This window comes from Pelodiscus sinensis, chromosome 18 (genome assembly GCF_049634645.1).
Source record: "Pelodiscus sinensis isolate JC-2024 chromosome 18, ASM4963464v1, whole genome shotgun sequence".
Taxonomy (NCBI): Eukaryota; Metazoa; Chordata; order Testudines; family Trionychidae; genus Pelodiscus; species Pelodiscus sinensis.
This window is the reverse complement of record NC_134728.1, coordinates 1,344,406-1,362,308: the sequence shown is the minus strand read 5'-3', so window position 1 is coordinate 1,362,308 and position 17,903 is coordinate 1,344,406. Positions and strand designations below refer to the sequence as shown.

Sequence of the window (17,903 nt, the reverse complement as noted above, 5' to 3'; positions counted from 1 at the left end):
CACACGAGCGTGAACGTCCCGCTGCCGGGACTTGGCCTGCGCTGTGACCTAGGCTCCCCGGGGCAGGGGAGGGGCTGGGGTCCGGCGCCTGAGGCAATGGCCGCCCCAGGCACAGGAGCCAGGCCCAGCATGCTTGGCGGCGCCAGCGCCTGGCGAGGGAGAGCTTGCTGGGAGCTGTAGTCCCTGGGCCGGGGTGGCCCGTTGGCTGCTCGCGCCGGGCGGCCGCGGGACTACAACTCCCATCAGCCCCTGCGGTTTGTTTTCCTTCAAACGGAAAAGCTCCCTCTCCCCCCGGAGCCGCGCGCGGGGGTTGGATTGTCCTGCCGAGGCCACCGTTGAGGAGGTCCCTCCCCCACCACCACCCCGGAGCCCTTTGACCCCGTTGTTATGTCGGGCCCGAGCCGCCGCTGCTGCTGCTGCATTCCATAGCGCCCTCCCCCGCCTCGCCGCCTCGCCTCGCGCCCTCCCCGCCCGCCGGCCGCGCGCCAGCCCCGCCCCCCGGCTAACGGTCCGCACCCGCCCCGCGCGCCCCCGCCTCCGAACCCCCGCCCGCGCGCCCGCGCCCCCGCCCCGCAGCAGGAGGAAGATGAAGGAGATGAAGCAGCGGAGGAAGAAGGAGCGCACGTGGGCTGAGGCCGCCCGCCTGGTGAGGGGGGGGGGAATCGCCCCCGCAGTGGGGGCGGGGAGGCCCCGCGGTTGCCGGGCAGAGCCCTGTCCCCGTGACTGGAGGGGCCCTGAGGGGGGCGTCGTGCAGTGGGGGGAGGGGACCGAGGCCTCCCCCTCCCTGGGGGCGGGGTGAGCGTCCCCGCGGGTGCCTCGCAGGGAGGGGCCCTGTCACGGGGGGGGGGGGGGCTCCCCAGTGCAGCCCAAGGGTTGTTCCTAGTTCGGGGGGCGCAGGGGGAGGGATCCCCCTCCTGGGGGCAGAGGGCGGGCTGAGGCCCCCTTGGCTGCCTGGCAGCCCCGTCCTGCAGCAGGACCCCAGTGTGTCAGGGGCTGTGCAATTCAATCGAGGTGGTCCCTGCCCCAAGGATCCTACAGACACACCAATCTCACCTCCTGCCAGTAGCCAGGGAGGGGAGCAATCTGTGGACAGTGCTTCTCCTATACAAGAAGAGAGACCACAACCTCTGTAGCCTCAATATGAGAGAGGGAAAAAAGAAGACAGTTTCTGGAGCGCAGTAACATACACTCCCCCCCCGCCCACCACCCAACATCATTGCAGGTCATTTCCTTTGTAGAAAGGTAGACTCATCGACTTTAAAGTCAGAAGGGACCATTATGATCATCTAGTCTGACCCCCTGCACAATGCAGGCCACAGAATCTCACCCACCCCTCCGAGAATAATCCTCTCACAAAAGTGAAATAAAGACAGGCCCAGACAATGTGTTACATTTGCAAATGGAGATTTGAAAAACTCCTGACAAGATTCTTGTTTCTGGTCCCATCACGAGCCTGGAAGCATAGACAACTCTAAAAGTTATTTAGCAATACCTAGGTCTTACATAGCAGTTTCATTAGTAAATCTTTGTAAGGTGCCTTACAAAGGCATTCTTAGTATCATTACCCCATTTTACAGATGGGAAAACCAAGTGACAGAAACGCAAAGTGACTTGTCCAAGACTTGTCCAGGCCCGCAGCTGAGCTAGGAACTGACCCCAGGCAGTGTTCTAGCCACTAGGCAATGAGTCACAGCTTCCACCACTTCTGCCTGTTCCTTTTTCCGTCTCCATCCCTCAAGGGAAAGAGATAAATTACTAGTCTATTTTCTCTGTATGTTATTGGGAATAGGAAAGGGAATGGCTTCTAGTCCTAACCTATGTACTGCCAGCAGGGTCTACATTCTAAAGTACAAGAGGAGTGCTTCCAGAAACACTTCCCCTACAACATCATCTTGAGAGATGGTCATATTACATGGGGGGAAGGGGCTACTGTCAAATATTTCTCCCGTTCAGATCACCTGGTGTGTGGGGGCTTCACTCAGAGAGGGTGAGAAACAGATATTTTCACATGCTTTCACCCATATTACCAAGAGGAGGGATTGGGTCTTCTAGAGAGAGATTCTCCTTTAACCATGAAAAGAGGAAAATATTCTCTTTTGAGAGGTGTGAGCACACACCCCATTTACAGTGGTTGGATACATTTTTTTTCTGGGAAGATCTTCAACAGTTTTTAAACATTGCTTAGGTTTCTCCATATATGTCTTAAAGTATCTTCTCAAATGGTGTCAATAGTCTCTCTTGGCACTGACAAGTTCTGAGATTTCTTCCCTGTAGAAAATGGTACTGTTAGCCTTTTTTCTGCTTGGGTCAAATTTACTTAACAGGTCAGCAATGGCTAAGTAGTTTGGTAACCATTCTCAGTTTTATCAGGTCATAGTTCTTCTTCTGTTTTCCCTTCTTAGATTTATTTAAATTTTCCTGGAAATTCTGAGAAATTCCTTCTGAGAATTTCCAAGTTTGAGGTCCAGAAAACATTACTGCCAGAAATTTCCTTGGGGGCAACAAGTTTCTCCTTGACACCGCTAGTATGGGGAAGTGAGGCATTTTAAGGGGCGGGGTGTTCAAACATACATGAAAACATAAATCTGTTTCCTATCTACCATATGGCTTGATTAGTGGGTGGTTTGTTTCATGGGCAACATTTTCATTTGGTCATAAGCGTGTTCTTGATAAGAAATCTGGTATGTGTGTGATATTTCAAGCAGCAAATTTCTAAAATAAATACTTACTTTGGTTATGTCCATTAATACTGTCCTGTTGGAGCCCTGCTGCCCATCATCATGTGGCTTTTATAAAAGAACTAAGGTCAGATCTTAATCTGGAATCCAGATGTCTACTGTAAAATCTGAAATGGAAACAAACTTGAAAAAAGTCTGTACGACATAGGAAAATATAAACCCACCAATACACTACAATCAAGCTAATTTTTTTTAAAGAGGAGGAAAAGATGGAGGAATATGGGCTGGTTGATCCAAATGGAGATTGAACTCCTCATCTACAGTCTGAACAGTTGGTGCCTTTAATACCCAGTCCTGTAACTTGTTCATAACACTCTCCATTTCAACTCTGTTGGATTGGGAGAATGGTCACATTGCAGGGACATTCAGTTTTTAATGTGTTTTATAGTGCCGATTGTTGCGGCTATCTACTTTTTATTGTCAATTGGAAGACCTGTTCTCTGTTTCCCCCCCTCCCCCCCGTAGGAGCCAAAATTTCTTCACGGTAAACTTTTAAAAAATACTCTGTAAAACTGAATGCAAGTGACATGGGGAGGCAAAGTAATCCTGCTATCATCATATGGAGACTAATGATTTAGGTTTTTTTCTTCTCAGCTCTGTTTGGGTCAGATGCACTTGATCATTGACTTACTAGCACAAGGGCATACTGTGTGTGTAGTATATTGGCATGTACAGAAATACATGCATTTTAGTTTTTTGTTATGGTTTTATATGTCAAGGTTATGTACCAGGCCATGTAGATTTAAAGAGAGCTGGATCTATCTGATCTGGGTTAGCATCCAGAGGATTCTAGTAGTAGTTCTAACTTTTTCTGAATAAGACTTGCTTGAACACAATGGCTGTGTCTACATTGGCACCCTTTTCTGGAAAAGGGATGCTAATGAGACAAATTGGAATTGCAAATGCCGCGGGGGATTTAAATATCCCCCTTGGCATTTGCATGAACATGGCTGCCTCTTTTTTCCGGCTCGCGGCTTTGCCGGAGAAAAGCGCCAGTCTAGATGGGATCTTTCGGAAAATAAAGCCTTTTCCGGAAGATCCCTTATTCCTGATTTTAAGAGGAATAAGGGATCTTCCGGAAAAGGCTTTATTTTCCGAAAGATCCCGTCTAGACTGGCGCTTTTCTCCGGCAAAGCCCCGAGCTGGAAAAAAGAGGCAGCATGTTCATGCAAATGCCACGGGGATATTTAAATCCCCCACGGCATTTGCAATTCCAAAGTGTCTCATTAGCATCCCTTTTCCGGAAAAGGGTGCCAATGTAGACACAGCCAATAGGAGATTCCCAGGGCTGACCAACGAAGAGAACATATGAGAATGGCCATACTGGGTTAGAACAGTGGTCCATTTAGCCCTGTATCCTAGCTTCTGACAGTGGTCAATGCTATATGCTTCAGAAGGAATAAACAGAACACAGCATACACTTGTGTGATTCATCCTCTGTTGTCCAGTCTCAGCCTCTGGCAGTTGGAGTTTTAGAGACACTTGGGGCATGAGGTTGTATCCATGATCACCTTGGCTAATAGGTATTGTTGAATCCATCCTCCATGAACTTATCTAAGTCTTTCTTTCTTCGCATGGTTATAGTTTTGACCTTTGCAATATCCTCTTGCAATGAGTTCCGCAGGTTAACTGTATGATGTGTAAGGACGTATTTCACTATGTAACCTATGCAGACTAGACTTGTGGTATTATTTTTGAGCTCAACTGGCTTTCACTCTTCTGCTCTTCAAGCTAAAAATTGCAGCTGGAAAAAATTAGTGCCAGGTTCATGCTCAGAAGTGCTTCAACCTGCAGCTCCTGTGGGGATCCTAGTCCTGTGGATGGAATACTTTGAATAAAGGCACCTGGGTTACCCTGCAAACACTAAGGATACGTCCACACTAGAAATGTTACAGCTGTGCCACTGTACTATGGACACTTATAATAGCAAAGGAAGGGGTTCTTCCATTGCTGTAGTAAATCCACCTCTCTGGAGAGGGGGTAGCAAGGTTGAAGGAAAAATTCTTCCATTGACTTAGCACTGTCTACATTGGGACTTAGGTTGGCTTAACTACATCTCTTTGAGTAACATAACTAGATTGACCTTACTTTCTAACGTAAACTAGCTCTAAATCTGCTTGTATAATTTTCCTCGCCAACCAATACACTGAATCCTGTGGTAGTTCACTGCTTATTGGCTGTCCAAAAAGTACTGCATAAAGTCTGCAGCTCATCTGTAGTCATTTAATGGCACAGTAAGCACACTAGTTAATCCTCCCTGGCATTTGGTTCATCAGTGAATCTTTTCATAGATGTCATTTGTTACCTGCCTCTTGGTTGGAGCTTCTCCCTATGTGCATTAAGTGTATGAGGTCTCTAAACCCCAGCTTCATCTTTGTTCTATTTCTGGTTTGTCATTGGCTCAGCCTCATACCGGATTATCCACTTAGGGAGACCAAGCCTTTCCTAGCACTTCTGGGTTACGGGGCTCTTTTCAAGCTGATCTTAAATCCATTAAAATAGATGTTTGTTTAATACTAGGCTTTACCACACTCCCAGTCAAAGTGCTGTTAATTTGACTCTTTGTTAGTATCTGTTACATTTTTTTTATTCCATTAGATGCTCCATGGATGGGAAGTAAAAGTACTTTTTGGAGCTTCCTGTTGTGGTGATAAATGCTTTGAGTGTTCTATTTAAAAAAATATTTTGAGATTCAGTGGAGTACATAGAGCTACAAGAATACTGAACAAGTGTTCTGAGGACGATATTGCAAGTCTAGTAACAAGGGTAATTGGAAGACTAGCATAAAGACCAGTTAGGTCTTTGGGCAGGCAGGAAATGGAAATATTACAAACACATTCAGTGTTTAGGGGAAGTATTGTCTTATCCCAAGACATTCCTTGTGGCCAGTTCTCAAAGCTGCATTAATAGGTTGCATTAATGGAGCCATGATGTCCTACCATAATCAGTGAGAGGAGGTGTTGCTTCATCGCATGCAGCCTTTTAGACTAGTTGAAGGAATGAGAGAGAATCTTGTTGATGCTTTGTCTTCCAGCTCTGATTAGGATGACTGTATTTCCCTATGCTGAATACGGGACACCTGGTAATATTACGTGTTTTTAAGCAAGGTAATATTAAGTTTTAATATTACTCATTTTCAATGACAGTCAATCAGAGCTATGCTGTACAAACATTCAAATTAACATCATGTTGACTGAGACCCCATTAAAAAGAAATTGGGTGTCGCCGGAGTCTTTGTGTTTACCTTCTCTTTAAGGTTTGCCTGGGGAGAAGTGATGCACGTGCTCCCATACGCCTCTTTCCTGTGGGGATGGGACAACTGACCAACTTTCTCTACCCAATGCACTTCCCCCGCTAGGCCTGGCTGGGCCCCCGGCATGGACTTGCCTCTCCTGGTACCTGGCACTGTGTCTTATCGAGGGATCATTTGGAGGATACGAGGGTCAGAGGCCTCCCTCCGCAGATTGGTGTGAATCCCCTCAGAAGAGTGTGGCCAGCAGCAGCCTTTTGGCCCTGTGTAGGAGGGAAGGGAGCTGTTTCCAGCTGCAGGAGGGTGGAGGTGGGAGGTAAGAATGATTTGGTCCATATATTGGAGAAGTCATCTCTTCCCTCCCTCTCTCTTCTCTCGCTCCCCTATGGCTGGAAGCAGCTTGTCCCTTCCCTCCTGCAGCCTGGAAAGGCAGCTAAGACTTCCAGGCTGCTGCTGGTCACTGACATAACCCAGCCACCTCCTGTCCCATGGCTAACGTATTAGCAGGAAGGGGTTGAGCCCTAAGGCTACATTGTGCTCCAGGGCTCAGAGAATCTCTCCGCAGGGACTTCAGCAAACCTGGCCAGAGAGGCGGCTCAGCAGAGAGGGTACCTGGGGGCCAGAGCAGCCCCTGGTGGGTCCCTGGTGAGGCCAGTGTATGAAGGGGATACTGAGCCCTAGCCCGGGAGGCTGCTGGGGGTCTGCAGGGTTGGGGCACCGACAGGCTGGAAATAGCTTCCTCCCTGCAGCTGCAGAGCTCAGCTGAGGGGCGGAGAAGCTTCCCCAGGCCAGTGCTGTGGGGGCTTTGGCACATGCGGGGCTTGGCTCCCCCTGGGCTGAGCTCAGAGCTGTAGGGCCTTGGGCTTTCCCTGGGGGCCTGTTCAGCCAGAGGCAGTGGGGGGAGGAAGGAGCCTGCCAGCCAGGCTGGTGGGGAGCTGAGGGATCGGACCAGGGGCTGGGTCTCTGTGCGGGAGGGGGGCGCGGCGGGGGAATTGAACAGGCTCAGCAGGGAGAAGACAGCGAGAGTGGCAGTGTGGAGCAGGTCAAAGGGTGGGCAGCAGAGGAGACGTGTCACCGGCCATCCGCTGTTGCCTGTCTGCACTCACCAGTCAGACCGAGCAGGTCGCCAGTGCTGGCTGCAAACGTGGCGGGGCGGCCGTGGAGTGGCTACTGGCCACGAGCCAGCACACGGCAGGGACTGCCCTCATGGACAGCACAGGGAGCGGCTGGTCCAATGCTGCAGTTTTGCCCGGCCAACAGCCTTGCATTCCCCCCCGCCCCTATCGTCAGCCACGGCCCGCCCCCCCCCCCCCCCCCCCCCCGCGCACTCACCACTAGTGGGTGGCTGGCTGGCGAGCAAGGATCCGGCCAGTAGAACCCACCTGTGCTGATGTGATGGGCGACACAGAAAATATGGGACAAATGGACCATTTACAAAAAAAGAAAGTAGGGAACCTGCAGGAGTTTAAATATGGGACTGTCCCTTTATAAACGGTACATCTGGTCACCCTAGCTCTGACACTTAAAAGTGGTGTCACATCTGAAACAGTTGGGGGCTCAGAACTGTTCTTCTGGCCAGGACTTCTTATTTCTGACAGTAAATATTCATTCATTCTCCATTGTGGGCTCTGTTTTATTTGATTGTCATTGAGTTCAGTGCATTTCAGGCGTGTTATGGGTTGTGAAAGTTTTTCTTGATTTCAGAAACATGAATGTTTCATTTTGTAACTCTCACATTTAAGTATTGAGTGATATGTTCTCCACAGCAGATGCCCATTTCATTTGGGTGATAAAGGATGACAGTGTCTGAAAATGGCACTGAATTACTGTACCCTAAAGAAAACTTGATCAGTGCAGGAGACTGGAGTAGAGCTGTATTGCCTCAGAATAAAAATGGTTTATTCCATTTAAACGTAGCTTATCATACAGCTAGCAGTTCTGGCTGTCCCATCTCAAAAATGATGTCTTAGAATTGGAAAAGATGCAGAGAAAGGCAACTAAACTGTTTAGTATGAAACCGCTTCCATACAAAGAGAAATTAAAAAGACTGGCACTGTTGAGCTTAGAGAAGAGACAACTAAGGAGGGACATGCTAGAGGTCTGCAAAGTGAGGAATACTGTGGAGAAAGTGAGTATGAAGTGTTGTTAGCCCCTTCAGATAACACACAACTTAGGGTTACCCAATACAATTAATAGGCAACAGGTTTGCAAACAGAATGAAGTACTTCACACAGCACACATTCAATCTGTGGAACTGGTTGCTAGGGAATTTGATTAGGTTAAAAGAATAACTCAGTTCAAAAAAAGAATTAGATAAATTATTTGAAGATAGGTCCATCAGTGGCTGTTAGCCAAGGTGGTCAGGGATACCACCTGCTTCCTGGTGCCCTTAAACCTGTGACTGCCACAAGCTGAGACTGGATGACCAGGGATGGATCACTTGGAAATTGCCTTATTTTCCCTCTGAAGTTTCTGACACTGACCACTTTAGGAAGACGGGATACTTGGGCTATAGATGGACCATTGGTCTGACCAAACATGGCTGTTTTTAAGTTTTGGATCTCTTTTTTGAGATTTCCTTGGCACTTTCATTGTGTTTAACTGTGAGTTTCACAATTCCAAACTTCCAGTCCCTTGCCAAGCTAATGCTATAGTGCTTTGTGTTTTATTTTTGGATATTTGAATGTCATATAGTAGATATGATTTGGTTTTGCTTTTCTAGAGACAAGTATGTAGACTTTTAATTGCGTTACAACACTGGAGTATGTCATTCATATTGGGCTTTTTCTTTCTTTTTGGAGGCTGGGAAGTGGGGGTGATAGAGATATTGACATAGGGATGTAAGAGGCTAGTCTGGTAGTTGAGTCTCCACTTGACTAGTTCCCCCCCCTCCCCCCCCACTTGCTGCCTCTTACTGCATTTAAAAGACAGAGCCGCAGCAGGGTTTGCTCCTGGGCCAGGAGTTAACCCTGCTGCAGCTCTGCAGTCCCCTCCCCCCCTTCTTGACTACTTAAGTAGTTGATGAAAATTCCATCGAGTACTCGATTAGCTGATTAAACACAATTTAACATCGCTATGGTGACACACACTGTTTTCTTTCAGAAAGTCCTGCTACTCTTTCATAAGGAGACTGTAGTCACTGGTCCCTGACATGATGCTGCAGTGACTCAGTTCTAGATGTTGCTAACATAAAAAGGGCATTCATTTTCTTTGCTCACTTCTTGTACTAGTTGAATTGAAAGACACAGTCATGTTGCCAACTTGTAAAAAGTATTGTCTCTGCCAAAATCAGTATTGCATGTCACTGTGGCCATTATATTAGGGAAATTTATTAAATTACTAGATTTACCCTGGCATTCCACAGGCCCTTAACTCAAACATTTTTTTAAATGTATATGCTTCATATGAATCATTGCTCCGAGGTGGGGCTGAGGATGAGGGGTTTAGTATGCAGGCAGTCCCGGGGACTACCACAGCCCTCTCTCACTGCAGCAGCTTGGGGCCAGGTGACAAACGCCTCTCCATGGCTGCTGCAGGGCCAGTAGGCACAGCTGCAGGAGGGGGATGCATTATCCCGACTGGGGAAGTTCCAGGTTCATCTGCCCCCTGCACTTCTCAGCCAGAGTGAGGAATATAGCGAACTGTACACTTTCCCTTCATTCCCTGGCGAAGGGGAACAGCCAACAATGGCCCTACACAGGGCAAGAGCAGTCCCAGACAGGGTGGAGGTGTGCCCCCAGCCAACCTCTTTTACTTGCCTGGTGATTCTGTCTCTTTTGCATGGCTTTCTGAGAAGCAGTCCCATTCCAGGCACATCCAAACCCTTATCTTGCTTTAAGCTCTCATAAGAGCCTATTTGAAATCATGGGAAGCTCTCATAAGAGGAAGCTGCATACCAAATGTGGTAGCCTAGCTATTACCATTTAGGAGAATACACTTAAAAACAACAAATGGTCTGGTAGTACTTTATAGACTAACAAAACATGTAGAAGCTTCCATTTAGGAGGAGTTACTGAACAAACATTCAGATACACAAACTTTCTCAAATACATAGTAGATTACCAGCAGAATATCAAAGACAGAATGTCAATTGTCTCTTCACTTAGGTACCTTAGGCCATATAGTGCAGTGTATTTTTACATTAGAGCTGCTGCACTTGCAGGTGTGGGAAACCTACAGCCTGGGGGCCACATGCAGCCCCCGGTTTCCCTGGATCCGGCCCCTGGGGCTCTCGGCTCCCCCCCAGCATTGGGGATCCCCACACTGGTGCTCCCCTGCCATCTCCTCACATGGCTGGGTTTCACAAAATCTACTAATCTAGCCCCCAAGTGTGTGAGGGGAACGTGGGGAGTGTCTTTCTCCTTCTCTGTTGGGGACCATGTCAGAGAGGGTGGTTTATGGCCTTTGCTTTTGTTCTTTTGTTTTTTGCTTCTCACTTGTGTGCAGTACCCGACTGATTTTTCTGTGGGTCAGCACCCCCCCAACCCAAAAAAAGGTACCCCACCCCTGCTGTACTGGATTGGACTAGTGTTCTATCTAGGCCAGTATTTTGTCTCTGACAGTGCCCAGTATAAACTGCTTCAGAGGACGATGGAAGAAGTCCCTCAGAGTAGGCAGTTATGGAGTACATGTCTGTGGGGAAAGTTTCTTCTTAAATCTGAATAATTAAAGCTTGGCTTCTGCACTGAAATGCTAGGGGATAACCTCTTCTGAAACCTTGTTTTTTTAAATATTTACTATTACAATTCTGGTTATTCTTGTTATCAGTATAAATACCCAATCTTTTTTTTATATCCTGCTCAACTCTTGGCTTCCATGATATTGTGTGGCAGAGAGTTCTACAGGCTAATTCAGCATTATGTGAATAAATATTTTGTCACTTTCAATTTGTCATCTTTCATCTTATATACATGTCCCTTTGTTCTTGTATTGTAAAGACAGATGAAGAGAAACTCCTGATCTACCTTCTCTAGACCATTCATTATTTTATGTTTCTCACCTCCCCTCTTTCTCATCTTTCTAAGCAAACAATTCCAATCTTGTTAAATCTCTTCATGCTAAATTTTGTAACCATTCTTGTTACTAGTCTCTGAATCCCTCCATTTCTTCTGTATTCTTTTTGAGATGGGATGATTAGAACTGAATATAGTGTTCCCTCTGAGAGTGTACTATTCATTTTATGTAATGGAATTATTATTTGTAACTCCAACAACGTGTTAGATGCTTCACAGGTAAGCATGAAGAGAAAGTCTTTGCCCCAAAGAGTAAACAGTCTATATCTACTATGTTAATATCTATTTCAGTGGAAACCTTTGACTCTTAACATCTTTTTGAAAGTTGCATGCAGTAAAGGCTTCATCTGATGTTAATGAACATAGCCGGAAAGTGTCCATTAACTTTAATGGTGCAGGATCAGTGTCTTTAATGGCACCAACTCTCCCCTTCTCCAAATGCATGCACAATTGCACACCTAGAGACCTGACGAGAAAAACAGGCAAGCTGTTGGTAGCCCTAGAAAAAGTCCAGAGATCATGCATCAATACTGTAGCATGCCCTTGGATTAACCTGAATTTTGTAGCAGGTTTTCTTGGATATATTAAGTTCTAGCAGATAGATTCTTTTCTTTGAATCCCAACTCAGGAAACAACTCAATGCACGTGAATAGAAAATGTAGCATGAAGCTTTGATATTTATATCTCTTCAGGTTCTGGAAAACTACTCTGATGCTCCTATGACCCCGAAACAGATTCTGCAGGTCATAGAAGCTGAGGGACTAAAGGAAATGAGGTTAGTATTGATCTTCTTGTCTATAATACAGTGTGTGGAGTGTGGGGGAGGGTGCTTAAAAAGCACTGGATTACTTAGAGGAGTTCTTCCTCCTTTCTCTAATCCACCTTTCTTCTCTCTCTCTCAATAATTTGGGGGGTAAGAATACCCTAGCTTTTTTTCTTTAACAGTTGCTACTGGAGGATTTCCAGTTTCTTGTAAACACTGAGTGACCATCTCTGCCTTTCAGTGGAATTGTAGGACTCTTGTAAAATATTCTAAATGCCAACCACTGGCTTGTCTCCAATATAAATGCTTCTCCTGTGTGTGTCTGTGTTTGTGTTCTACAATAAATAACTGCCACTGGTCTGCCAGTGTTGGCTTGTGTTTGTGTAATGAGTCAAACTCAGTCCTCTTTTAAGCATCACCTGTAAAGCAGATTGCTCCTTTTCCTGGGATCAAGGAAGAAGCTTCCCTTATGTATGTAGTATAGTGCACTTTCTACATATTCTATCACTCCACAGTGTTAATGCTGCTGAATTTTTGTGGCCCCTGATGTATACATTAGGGATATGAAAGCGTAAACGTGGAGAGCAGCATGAGGGGCAGGCGGGGAGCTGGTCTTCATAGGGAGTCAGCTTTTAAGCTCGCTCCCTGCATGTACCGGTTCCCACAGAGCCTCCTTTCCCCACATGTAGACATGTAACTGCAGAAATGTTCAGGGGTTACATGTTTACCAGAATAAACACATTTTAACACCCCGAGTATACATCACTACATAATGTAAGAAACTACAGGTGGATGGAACCCCAGGTGGTTGGTTTAAATTCATGTTCTGGAATTTCCATCTGCTTCTGTTGAATCTTGGAGAAAGGAGAATCAAATACCTTGGAGGTCAGAGGAAGTAGATTTTTGCTAGCCATCATGCTGAGAACTCCTTAACTTGTGTTACAAGATGAAAGTTTCCAAGTTTGACTGCACATAATAAATGAAGCTATCTGTGATAGTTCAGCATTAATTTACTCACATGTGGGAACTTAACTCTGTGCTGTTCTAACTATGCTCTGTTTTTCTTTTTGGTTTTATGAACTGTCTTTCACCATCTCGCCTGCACCACTGTTGAACTGCTGTCTAACCATAGAAGGTAAATGAATCTCCTTGGGACTGAAGCAGTTCAGAATGTTAACTTTTTTCTCATCTCACTATCCCTGAAATTAGGAAACAATTGTGATGGTTTGAGTAGTGAATAGCTTCATAATTCACAGACAGAGGAATAATGCGTAGGAGTTACCATTGTTCAGAGAGGGGCTGTTCAGCATGCTTTACTCCCTTGATAGCAGAGCTGCTAGAACACCCACTTGATACTAAGGATTCCTAGCAATTAGGTTTAGAATGGGAATGGACTTGGGTGATGGTTTCACAGCATGGTGTATGGAGAGTGGAATGAGGATAGGCTTATAGTGAAAAGCTCCATATTCCTTCTCTTCTAATCAGATATTCACTCTGCACTGACCTACTTTCTTTCATCGGTCCTTGTACCTAGAGAGGTAGCTGTGCTGTTTGAGGCTTTATGGGCATTAAGCTATCCTCTGCTAATGGCAGTAACAAGGTGTCTTTTCACTAAAGCAGATTTTCTTGTCTTCCAAGCTTTGACTGGTAACTTGTCAAAATAGGTATCTAAAACCAAATTTGTCTGCATGTTGAAGTTAAATCCCTCAGAGCTTAGTATTTTTTCTAGGGATTGATCTGTCCCTCCAGGTATATCTGCTTCCTTTTACCCAATTGTTAATTTTCTACTTCAGGGAAAGATGGCTGGCTTACTTTACTATATAATTGAGAGGAGCAAGTATTGTTTATAGATCTAGTGTTAAAATACAAAATAACCATCAAGGCTGTGATCTTGTCTAGCTAAATAGCATTGAACTTCATCAATATTTACATGGGGGACTTCAAAGAAAACCTTCTTCCTAAAGGAAGTAGCATGATGACTAAAGGGACACCATCTTCCAGGTTCAGTTCTGAACCAATGCCACCATGATTTGGAAACATTTCGTTATTGGAATGCTGCCTTTCTGGAGATATACAAAATAGTTGTCTCTGGTGGTTTATGCGAGAGTAGGGTTGTTTGGTCCAGTCTCATGGCTAAATTGTAACCCCACTGAATGTTTTGATGTCTCTTTCGTCTACAGTTTCAATTAGGGAAGTTAATCTTTTCTTTCCCTACAACTTGCTTGTAATTTATTTGCAGCATTCTGCTCAGTGCAGAGGGGGGAAATGATGTGTAATTTACAAGAGAATGTGGTTGGGATTTCTTTGTGGTGTATAAAAATGACACATGGTAACTGTGGCTTTGGCTTTGCAGAGAAATGCCAAAAAGCAAACCAGCAGCCAAACAATCTTAATCAAGATGAACTGTGAAGTTGTTCTAAATCCTGTTTTCAGTTTGAGAAGTTGAGACTCGATAGTTTGAGCTTTTCAGATTGAAACATTGCACATAGACCGGTTTTCAGTTTCTGTTCTAATAATACTGAACTCTTACATTGCTGTAATAATGTCCCTTTCGGGCTCCAGAGGTAACATTTTACATGTGCACGTGTGATTTATGTGGAAAATCTGATGGTGTAGGTTGGCTGGTTTACTTACAAATGGCAAACAACCACTGAGTTATGTGGGCTGTGTCAAATGAACATCGTTGAAGCCTTTATGCTACACTATACTACAGGCAGTCCCCGGGTTACATGGATCCGACTTACATCGGATCCCTACTTACAAACGGGGTGAGGCAACCCCGCACTAGCTGCTTCCCCCCAGCAGACCAGGGAAACGCGAAGCTAGCGCGTGCCCCCCCCCCCCCCCCCCCAGCAGACCAGGGAGACGCGCTTTTCTCAGCAGACACCTCAGCTTGAGAATAAAGGACTGAGGGAAGTGAGGTGTGGGAGAATAAAACTGAGCTCTGGAGAAATGTTTGGCTAGAGTTTCCCCTACAATATGTACCAGTTCCGACTTACATACAAATTCAACTTAAGAACAAACCTACAGTCCCTATCTTGTACGTAACCCGGGGACTGCCTGTACCGTGTAGTCTCTTTGTGTCATGTATGTTGCACGAAACTATTTTGGAAATACCCGAGTTGGTAAACATTTTATTGGTAGGGTTTTGTGTAGTTCTCCAGCTATAAAGCAAGGCTTCCTTAGTACCATGAGTCCAGCTATGAAGAATTCAGAGAGAAAGAGAAATATCTCAAGTTGATAGCCTTCTAAAAATGACCTAGAATGGCTTGAACACTAGTGTAACATGCTGCTTTCCATCTCCTCACCATCCCTTTTGTTACCTGCCTTTGATTTAAACAAATTATAAGGTTTTGTGTATTATCTAAAAATTGGCATTTAGCTAATCTAATCCTCGTCTCCCTTTTTTCTCTCTGGTTTCAGCGGCACTTCCCCCCTGGCCTGCCTCAATGCCATGCTACATTCCAATTCAAGGGGAGGTGATGGACTCTTTTACAAATTGCCTGGACGTATTAGCCTTTTTACGCTCAAGGTAAATTGTGAATTGCTGTCTTCAGGCTGGGGACAAAGAGTGAGTTTAACTTGTTACCTATTGCTGCTGTTGCTAAACCATCACGGGTGATCACAGTATGAGTTCAGCATATTGCCCTTGGTAACGTCATGCGAAACAGAGTCTCTGGGATCCAGAATTCTGTACACAGTGGTTCTTGTGCCTATCAGCCATATATAATAAATTTCTGTGGTTTTTAACTTTTGTAGTTCTTAAATTACACAAGCAAGATAAACTCTCTTCTTTCAGTACATGGAATGTTACTGTTTAGTTCATGCAATTTTAAAGGATGGAGCATCATCAAAATAATGAAAGCTGTATGTTTCCAGTGTATTCCCAACCATCCAAAATCCTGTTATCTGAACCTCTTTCTTGTCCCCCGTGTGTTTCATGCTGTAAGACAGGAAAGGGATTTGGATAAGGCGGAGTTTTGTATAACAGCACATTCCTGATCAAGACTGCAAGGAGGAGGAGGACAGACCCCTAGCTATGGGGGAGGCCATCCTGCTACTGAATGGTTTCTGTAGCAGTGTAGTAAGGCCTCTGTCGCCCCACTGTTTTGGAAATAAGTGAACAGGGCCATGATAGCAGAGGTGCAGAGGCCTCCCTGCGCTGCCACAGGTACAAGGAAGATTTGCAGTCATCCTGGCTGAGGATGTGTGCTTTGTCCTGCACTTTGCACCTGCAGGGATCAAGGTTTCACTGGTTGTATGACAGTACAGAGACCCCTCTGCAGCCACACAGTGAAGGAAGTAAGTGGGGAGAAGCAGGTTTCCCCTTCCTCCACCCTGGCCAGGAGTGCAAGGAAGGTGAGAAGAATGAATCCCTGGCTGTGGGGGAGGCCACCATACTACTGAATGGCTCCCGCCCTCTCCATTATCTGAACTCTGAGTTATCTGAACAAAACCAATGTGTATCTGTTGCTATTCACAGTTGAGTTATTTATACCAATATCAAAGGGCTGCAGTCTGCTTATAGATAACAACATTCACTGAAAGTTTGTACGGACAGTTGTTAAAAGTAAATGAAACGTGTGTTTCATTTTTTTTTTTACTCTGACAACAGTCTGTGCATAGTTCATTCTCCTCCTCATATAGGCTGTTCAGTTTCTTTGCGCTGAAAAGACTCTTACAAACATCAACTGAGGGGGGAAAAATATACATTTTTTAAAGGAATTTTTGTAAAAAGTCAAGGCACGCTGTTTAAAAATGCTTTACCTGAAATACATTTTTTTGCACAAGTTGACAGTTCCTTTAATTTGAAATATAGAAAAATATGCATCTGCACCTACATGCCTCCTTTTCCACCCCACCTCTTTGAATGCACCTCTGAACCTCTTTCTTCTTCCTAAAGATGCCTTATGTTAATGTGTCGTTCTGTGTTGGAACATAGACTGAATTCCAAATTACTTTTATTTGTCATTCGCATAACCAGTAAAAATGAATATCACAAATGTGACATCTCTGTAGCTAGTTAATATTGTTGGCTCTTTATCTCTAGGAATAAAAAGTGGCCAAGATTCTCATCCCAAGAATGAATAATATTTCTGAATATTAAAAAACCCACAGTCACTGTGCATGGACAGATATGAACAAACTGTTTCATTTTTCTCGGGTATGTTTGAATTACAGATCCGAGAAGGGTCAACTGAGCATTCTAAGAATTCATTTCTACTATTTGAAAAGAGAGCATGAGGGTTAATTTAATTAAAACCAACTTTGCTAGCTCCTGTTCTGTTAGGAGCTTGAATGGGAAGTCCCAAGGGATTCAAGTATTGAGGTGAAAAAATAAAGTGAAAGCTGCAGAATCTTCACTGCTGCTGTCTGTGTTGGCAGTCTGAGATCAGAATAAAGCCAAGGGATACTGCCAGAAGGTGGTGGAACAGAAGGCCACAGTTAGGTAAAGGCAAGTGCAGGAGTGACTGCAGACAATAAAAATTGCCAGTTAATGCACAGACGGAGGAGCTGTTCTTCCTCCCACTGCTCACGTGTGCGCGTACGCACACTGCTGTTTTGCGTATTTAATTTTGAACCTTAATGTCCATACGAAATGTGATCTTATTGCATGAGTTTCTTTCTCTTTACAGGTCAGGCATTATCTCCTACAGCCCTCATCACTCCATACTTCTTGTGTACATGCCACACACACATTACAGTGCATCACTTCTGTACTACTAAAATAAATGGGGCACTTACATGATTATGAATACTTCAGGTTAATGTTGCTTGACTGTTTTGATGGGTCACAGTTATTGTGAACATAGGATTAGAGATTGGATTAAAAAATGTTCCTTTGACATCAAGTCATAATTTGGGCATGTTATATGCTAGAGTTTCTTTCTGAGGAAGTGTAACTGTAGCCATTAGTATGTGTGTTCCTGTAAACCTAGCTCAGGGAGGGGGATCTACAGCCTATGGGCCAGATCCAGCCTCTGGCTTAATTGGATCCAGCCTGCGTCAAGTCTCCATGTCACGAGCCAAAAGCCCCCAGTTTTGGCATCCCCTTGCTGGAGCTGGAACACGGTGTGCACCAAGATAAGCATGAGTGACAGGTGTTGGGTTTTTTGCTTCTCACTTTGGTTTTTTTGTTT

At 45.2% G+C, this 17,903-nt stretch overlaps 1 protein-coding gene across 2 annotated transcripts in view; it reads left to right on the top strand.

The window, feature by feature from the left end:
• Positions 1 to 276: 276 nt before the first annotated feature.
• The window catches only part of ASXL1 (ASXL transcriptional regulator 1), a 32,134-nt gene continuing 14,507 nt past the window's right edge, over positions 277 to 17,903 (top strand). Inside the window, exons 1-3 of one of the 2 annotated variants that reach the window (XM_075900825.1) lie at positions 277 to 646; positions 11,693 to 11,775; positions 15,187 to 15,295. In XM_075900825.1, coding sequence (XP_075756940.1) covers positions 587 to 646; positions 11,693 to 11,775; positions 15,187 to 15,295 — 252 coding nt within the window. In that variant the 5' untranslated portion in view covers positions 277 to 586. Of the gene's footprint in view, positions 647 to 11,692; positions 11,776 to 11,804; positions 12,899 to 15,186; positions 15,296 to 17,903 lie in introns of those variants that run through there. The other variant, XM_075900826.1, reaches the window with a different exon arrangement.